The sequence below is a fragment of the Triticum dicoccoides genome, chromosome 4B (genome assembly GCF_002162155.2).
Source record: "Triticum dicoccoides isolate Atlit2015 ecotype Zavitan chromosome 4B, WEW_v2.0, whole genome shotgun sequence".
NCBI lineage: Eukaryota > Viridiplantae > Streptophyta > Magnoliopsida > Poales > Poaceae > Triticum > Triticum dicoccoides.
The window spans coordinates 35,108,667-35,116,847 of NC_041387.1; the positions used below are offsets into that span (position 1 = coordinate 35,108,667).

The 8,181-nt window shown below is 44.7% G+C and overlaps 1 protein-coding gene across 1 annotated transcript; it reads left to right on the forward strand.

The window, feature by feature from the left end:
- Positions 1-445: 445 nt before the first annotated feature.
- Positions 446-3,089, forward strand: LOC119293286. Its single transcript, XM_037571805.1, has 3 exons — positions 446-1,954; positions 2,064-2,268; positions 2,488-3,089. Exons 1-3 carry the CDS (start codon positions 587-589, stop codon positions 2,739-2,741), a joined length of 1,827 nt encoding a protein of 608 aa, XP_037427702.1. The 5' UTR covers positions 446-586; the 3' UTR covers positions 2,742-3,089.
- The last annotated feature ends 5,092 nt before the right edge of the window (positions 3,090-8,181 follow it).

An 8,181-nucleotide genomic window follows, 5' to 3' on the forward strand; every position in this document is an offset into this window, starting at 1 on the left:
GCGTAGACCCATATTATTAAGTCCTGTACGTAGCTACAATTTCAGTCGATCCTCGTACCTTTATTCGTCGATCGGGAGAAGGCCTTCATCGACCCGCCGCCACCAAGTCTCGGCGTCTCTGCTCGCAGACCGCCGCTAGCTGATGGCGTCCGGATCCGCTTCTGCCGCCGGCGCTGGTCCCCTTGGGAGGGGCCTGATCTCGTGCATGCACAGCAGCAACTGCCGCGCCGAGGACGCGCCTCTTCTCTCCGACCAGGATTTGCCCCTAGCCATCGACAAGCTCATCGTCGGCTTCTACGAGGAGGCCTTCAGCCGGCTGCCCTGCGACGCCATGCCGGACCTCCTTCACCTCCTCACCGCCGACGGCGGCGGCTCCTGCCTCGGCCTCCTCGACCCTGTCTCCAACATCATCCTCAACACCCTCGCCCTCCTCCCCAAAGACGCCGCCCCCGCCCCCGCAGCAGAACCTTCCACCTCTCCGTCTCCGCCCGCCACAAGAAGATCCGAAAGAAGCAGATCCATCCCCGGTTTTGGCGGCTGGCACGAGGTTGTATCAAGATCTTACCATAGTCTTCTCGCCTTCCTCATGGCGTATTTCGGATGCCTCAAAAAGGAGCAGGCCGTCCGCTACCTCTACAGGGCCGACGCCAATCTCCTCCTCGCCGTCATGCTCATCCAACATGATCTATATGCGGACGAAGCATTGGATCCTGAATCTGATAGGACCCAAGCCGCCCTCGAGTACGCAGCCACCATAGCAGGCCACCCTTCGCCCACCACCTTGGCTCGCCTGATGTCAATCCGGCTCCAAGACGACAACTTTGCCCTTCTCAAGAAGCTGTTCTCAGCTGATGCTCAAGGTATCCCTCTCACGGTTGAGGATGTCCGGGCAACCCACCGCATCCTACACATGATGATGAGTCCGGTTTGTACTGCCAGCATTATCCATACCAAAAGAGGGCTGGTTGTCCATGTTCGTCACATGCTGGAGGCTAGTTGCTCCGAAGCTATATCGTTCTCTACTACGACGGACGCCAGGACCGCCACCACCACCTTGGGCTGGGATGGAATCCCCATCTCGTCGTTGCAGTCTGGAGTCCTGCCTGACAAGCTGCAAGATTGCCTGGGAAAAGCAATAGCAGATGGCCGGAAACACAATTTCAAGACACCATGTGGCGGCGGCGACGCATGCGATTACCTGCAGTCTCTCAAGATGTACCTCCATGGTATAATTCACAACTTGTACATCAAGGCCCTCAAGTTGCTGCCCACACCCTCTGGCTCGCTCATGCGCAGCATCCTCAAGGCCGGCCACTGCTACGGCAGCATGGACCCTGTCTCCAACATCATCGTCAACTCCATCTGGTACAACAGTTGTGGCTGCGATCTTCCAGTTTCTGAACGAAGGGACATGGTAGAGTACAATGACGTCCTGGACTCCCTATGTCTGCTCCGCGCACAGGTTCACTCCCTCAAGGGCCTTATGGAGCTCGCCGCATTCGCCGACCCCCAATTCTCGGTGCCGGCTTGTGCTCTGGAGCTCCTCTGCAGTACAAAATGCGACATTGCTAGCATGTTGCCATCATCGACAGAGAGTTCTGAAAAGAACCCCTTCCATGAGTCTGCCAGGGCCGCTGGACACACTCGGCCCCTTGGGCTGGGTGAACTGCACCAGCAGCGGCTGCTGATGCCCGATACACGAAGCGAGCTGCTCTCATTCATAACCGAGGCTCAAACTAGTGGTACCGTGTTGCGCATCAACGACATGACAAATCGTATTTCGCTCATGTGGAACAGAAACAGATCTGGGGCTCAAATTATGCAAGCTCCCGAACTTTGTGCGGGGGCATTGAGGGCGGTGTCAAGCGAGAGATCGGATTATGAGGATGACAGGAGCTGGTTCCGTTCAAAGATTGAACAGTTGCTCAAGGAATACACGACCAAACAGTTTTTGGTAGGTACTAAATTTTGGTTTCCATGCATCATTAGCTAGCTGCTACGTATAGTGTATTCTCTTTATACCTTGATTATTTTTGACCAACGCTCTTGCTTGCTGTATGTAGGGATCAGAGTATAAACTTGATACTATCTTGGGTGTGGATGAAAGACACAAAGGCTACTACCCGGGCGGTTATATTTGCTACCATGTGAACTTCACGGCCACATGTGATTTGAGGCTTCAAAGGACGCTTTTCTACGCTGAATTCTCGTCATCCTCATGTGAACCGGAGCCAGAATTCTGCTGCCCTCTACCCTATGCGAATGCGGGTAAGTTTTCTGCCGCCGGTTAGTACCTGATAGCACTTGGTTAGTAAATACTTTGGGTCACCGGCCGCACGATCTGCTTCAGGCTTGCAGCAGCCTGTACCACACCTTGTCATGCTTGCATTGCATGCATCAGTGGTAGATTTGAATTGGAATTGGCTTATTGACGTGTGCTTTGTCTGTCTCTTTACTGAATGTGGGGCTTTATTTTCTTGTTAATAGGGCGTTGCTACTATGGCGTGCTTAGTGCGAGGAAAATCGTGTATCCAGATGACGCCAAGTACATCCCGGACGATATCACCATCCGCGGAACCCGCAGCGCAGATGGCATGCTAGGGATGGACCTGGTCTACTTCAGTCCCAAGTTGGACGTGGAGATTGCTGAGAATCTGAATGTGTTGCACAGTGAAGAAGAAGAAGAAAAGAGGAGGAAGAAGAAGAAGAGGACAGGGAAGGGGATGTGTCGTCCAAATTAATGCACATTCTGTGATAAAAAACCCGATGACAGAAATTGCACCGTTAAGTTTGGTTTCCTTAGCTAGCTGCTACTGTTATGTGTGTGCATGCCTTAATAATTTGCTTATTGCTTGGCCTCGTTAAATGTGCGCGTAAGTAAATACAAAGGGGACTTATAAACCCGGACCGAGGTAGTACACAGTAAGTAGTAGCTAGGCTCTAGTTTCAGTCAAGCAGTCCTCCTCCTAGGTCCTAGCAGCAGCAGCTTCAAATCCCATCCTGTACATGGCGATGCATGAATGTGCACACTAGTTTTGAGGAGGTTTCTTCCTGTGATCTTTCGAGGTCACAGACTCACAGTGCTTAATATTTTCACAGCCTTAATTGTTTGTACCTTCTCATGTTGTTGTATGGTGCCTAGCTGAACCATATATAGGTTATCTGTTTAGTATGGACCTTGTCTCACTTTGTTCATCTAGACTAGAACACAATACTGGTTACATTCAATTTACATACGACAGCAAGTAATTACTCCCTTGTATAAGGCTGCTTATTCCTGGAAACCGCAAATGGAGCCCGACCTCCATGGCGACAGTTTTTTGAAAATCCAAAATCTGCATTTTTATGTTTCAACAAAATTTGAAAACAAATTCGTATTTGTAGATAAAGGTGAGATCTACCGGTGTGTAAATTGTCAGTGCAAAATTTGTATTATTCTACGCTATGCAAAAAATGACCAATCTGACAAAAAATTATATCTCGGAACTGTTCACTGTTAAACGAGCCAGATCTACATATTTGCCTTTTTTTGCCAGCCTAAAATATAATGAATTTTGCACTGACAATTTTCACGGTGGTAGGTCTCGACATTATCTACACCTAGGATTTTTTTTTCTCCGAACTTGTTGAAACATAGAAATGTAGATTTTGAATTTTTTCAAAAAACGAGCTCCCAAAACGCCGTACTTTGCTTATTCCCCCCTTTTTAACTTTAAGCTTTAACTGTAAATTTCCTTAGTTACAACATTTGCAGCATGGGCATTAATCCCGGTTCTCCTACGAACCGGGACCAATGGGTGCATTAGTCCCAGTTCGTGAGGCCAGGGGGCCGGCCGGGCCTCGGGGGCCATTGGTCCCGGTTCATATGACCCCTTTGGTCCCGGTTCGAGACACAAACCGGGACCAATGGGCCCGCTCCTGACCCACAACTTTAGTCCCGGTTGGTGACTGGAACTGGGACCAAATGTGGTTCTTTAGTCCCAGTTTTAGACACAAACCGGGAATAAAGAGAGGCCTATATATACCCCCTGCCCGCGAGCAGAGCAGTGCACTGCTCTGGTTTTTTTGCCGGTCGTGGGAGAGCTTTGTGGTGCTCTAGCTCACCTCCTATGCACATGAGATGTCCGATCAAAAGCCCGAGCCATACTTAAGCTTTCTCCTCTCGATGCTCCTTGTCCAAACTCCATTTTCCTCAAGATTTGTCTAGATTTGGCGGTCCGTCCTGTCCGGTCCCCGTCCTCGCCGCCGTCGATCGCCCGCGCCGATCTTGTCGCCGGCACCACCGTGGTGAGCCTCTTGTTCTTATCTTTTTTAAGAAAAAAAATGATGTTATATTAATTTGGTTTTAATGTGATGATGAACTTCTATTAATTTGGTCCCTTCTCTATTCATTATGTTCTGTAATGGTTTTTCTCACACTTAATTATATATAATGCACGCGGATGAACCGGCAATGGATGTACGATGACAGACACACCTCCGAGTACATTAAGGGCGTGCATTATTTTCTCGAAGTGGCTGAGGCAAACAAGCAGAATGGTTTTATGTGTTGTCCATGCCCTATTTGTGAGAATACGGAATCTTACTCTAACCAGAAAACCCTTCACATCCACCTGCTTGAGAAGGGTTTCATGCCACACTATAATGTTTGGACCAAGCACGGAGAAGGAGGGGTTATGATGGAAGACAACAAAGAAGAAGAAGATGATGACAACTATGTGCCCTCTGAATACGGTGATGCTACAACGGGGGAAGCTGAAGATTAAGAGGAACCAGACGATGTGCCCGATGATGATCTTCGCCGGGTCATTGTTGATGAGAAGAGACAATGTGAAAGTGAAAAGGATAAGTTGAAATTAGATCGCATGTTAGAGGATCACAAAAAAGGGTTGTACCCCAATTGCGAAGATGGCAACACAAAGCTCGGTACCACACTGGAATTGCTGCAATGGAGGGAAGACAATGGTGTATCTGACAACGAATTTGAGAAGCTACTGAAAATATTGAAGAAGAAGCTTCCAAAGGATAACGAATTGCCCGACAGTACGTACAGAGCAAAGAAGGTTGTGTGCCCTCATCCTAGCCAATGATGTGGCGCAGGTTTTCTATGTGAAGGACATGTTTACCAAAACCGAGAAAAAGAAAAGATAAGGAAGCGAATACATCATACAATGAGCCAAAGTGCCACATAGTTCTTTCAGGAAAAAAAGACATCATGGGAGTGGAGGGCAAGACAGACATGTCTGAAGATTATGAAAAGTTTCATGAAATTCCTCCCTTCAAAGTCAAGGCTGACCCAAGCACCCTGTTAAACGATGAAGATTATCCATGGTTGCAGCACAATAAGCAAAGGACACAAGCGAAGAAAAAACGAAGACTTTCTCTCCACATCTATTATGATGATGCCTTTAATCTAGAATATCACTACAGTTACATGTCAAGAAATGAAATCCCTTTGTAACAGATGAGTTTTCGTCCGAAACCTTCTTAACTTTTTAGAACATGCTATGTGGGTGAAATGATGATACCATGCCAATTTTCAACCTTTTTAGAGTTCATTTGAAGTGCTTTTCAATTTCAGGGCCATTTAGCTCAAAAAAATCAATAAATGCATGAAAAATACCAAATGAAGTCAGAAAGGATTAAAAATTGATGATGTGGCTTTGAATGGTGCATTTTGAACACACAAAAAGTCTGGAGTTCAAATAAGTTCAAAAAATGAAATCCCTTTGTAACATATGAGTATTCATCTGAAACCTTGATACTTCGAAAGATATTGTCCATTTTGCACACGAAGTGCATCCAGGTTTTGTCGTAACCCTCTCAACTTTTTAGAACATGCTATGTGGGTGAAATGATGATACCATGCTAACTTTCAACCTTTTCAGAGTTCATTTGTAGTGCTTTTCAATTTCAGGGTCATTTAGCCTTTAAAAATCAGTAAATGCATGAAAAATACCAATTGAAGATTGAAAGGGTTGAAGATTGATGATGTGCCTTTGAATGGTGCATTTTGAACACACAAAAAGTCTGGAGTTCAAATAAGTTCAAAAAATGAAATCCCTTTGTAACATATGAGTATTCATCTGAAACCTTGATACTTCGAAAGATATTGTCCATTTTGCACACGAAGTGCATCCAGGTTTTTTCGTAACCCTCTCAACTTTTTAGAACATGCTATGTGGGTGAAATGATGATACCATGCTAACTTTCAACCTTTTCAGAGTTCATTTGTAGTGCTTTTCAATTTCAGGGTCATTTAGCCTTTAAAAATCAGTAAATGCATGAAAAATACCAATTGAAGATTGGAAGGGTTGAAGATTGATGATGTGCCTTTGAATGGTGCATTTTGAACACACAAAAAGTCTAGAGTTCAAATAAGTTCAAAAAATGAAATCCTTTTGTAACAGATGAGTTTTCGTCCGAAACCATGATACTTCGAAACAGATTGTCCATTTTATACACGAAGTGCATCCAGTTTTTGTCGTAACCCTCTCAACTTTTTAACACATGCTATGTGGGTGAAATGATGATACCAAGCCAACTTTCAACCTTTTCAGAGTTCATTTGTAGTGCATTTCAATTTCAAGGTCATTTGACTCAAAGAATGAACTAATAGCAAAAAGAATGAACTAGAAAACTTTTATGTAACTCTAATAGCAAAAAGAATGAACTAGAAATAATCAATTAAAATATTACGTTATGATCAACTAAAACAAAACTATATTCTTGAATAGCAAAAAGAATCAACTAGAAAGCTTTTATAAAACTCTAATAGCAAAAGGAAACAACTAAAAAAATTATAAACCTCTAGTATTTTTAAAACTAAAATTATATAAAATTTATGCAACTAAAATTATCAAAGCATTTTTTTGTTCAAAACATCAAAAGCAAAAAGAATTTTCATAAAGATTTTTTTGTTAGAAACTTTAATAGCAAACTAAAATAACAAAATCTATTTTTCATTAAAATAGACATTTAAAATAACCTACAAATTACCAAATTGAATATAATGATAAAACACAGTAATATTAAATAGCAGGAAAAATAATCACTCAAAAATCTATTTTTATAGTAAAGTTATTCACAAACTATTGATTCACACAAATTTCATAGAATTCAAATTTAAACTATTCAAATTTGAAAACTAATGGCACTAACAAAAAACTTATAATTTTTGTGACCTAAAAGCAAAAAGAATCACTGAAAAACTGTAAGTAGAAACAAAAGAAAATAAATAAAGCAAAAAACAAAACAAAAAAACTGGAAAAAAATTACGACTAGAAACCCAACCATGGGCCAGGATTCAGGCCCGAAGAAGGCCCAGTAGGCCCACATGCATATACAGAGTGTTTAGGCATGTAAGCCTGCTTTAGATAGGAGCTCGAAAGCTCAGGCGCACCACACCTTATAAACAGGTGCACCTCTCTCTCAGCTAGCGAGGTAGGACGAAACTCCCACCATCACGCCGCTGTGCAAGGCTATTGGTCCCGGTTGGTGGTATGAAACGGGACCAATGCCACCCTTTGGTTCCGATTCGTGTCACTAACCGGGACCAATGCCCACCTTTGGTCCGGGTTGGTGTAACCAACCGGGACCAATGGTCTTTGCTTCCCACCCTTTGTGTTGCTGGAAATTGACCTTTGGTCCTGGTTGGTGGCATGAAACGGGACCAAAGGTGGTTGCTATATAACCAAACACTTAGCAAATTTCACTCCACCCACCATTCCTCCCGCGGCGACGCTGCCAGGCTGCTACTGCTGCCCCGCCTCGCCTCATCGCCGTCGTCGAGCTGCTCCAACGCCGCCCCCGGCGTCGCCGTTGCTATGCCCCCGCCCCAATCGACGCCGTCACCGCGCCCCTGCGCTGACATCGCGCGCGCCGTCGCCTCCCCGAGTCGCCCCGAGGTCGCCGTCGCCTGCCCGAGCTGCCCCGACGCCTCCCCCGCGTGCCCCTGCCCTAGTGAGCCCCTGCCCTGCCCGATGATTTTGTTCATAGTTTTTTTGTTCATAGATTTTTTTTGTTCATAGCAATGTTTTTCCATGTATGTATGTATGTATGTATTTTTTTCCAGATGACATGAAATGAGATGAGATGAGATGTATGAGATGAGATGTATTTTTTCAATATTAGTGAATGATTTTGTTCATAGAATATTTTTTTGTTCAAATGTTCATAAGT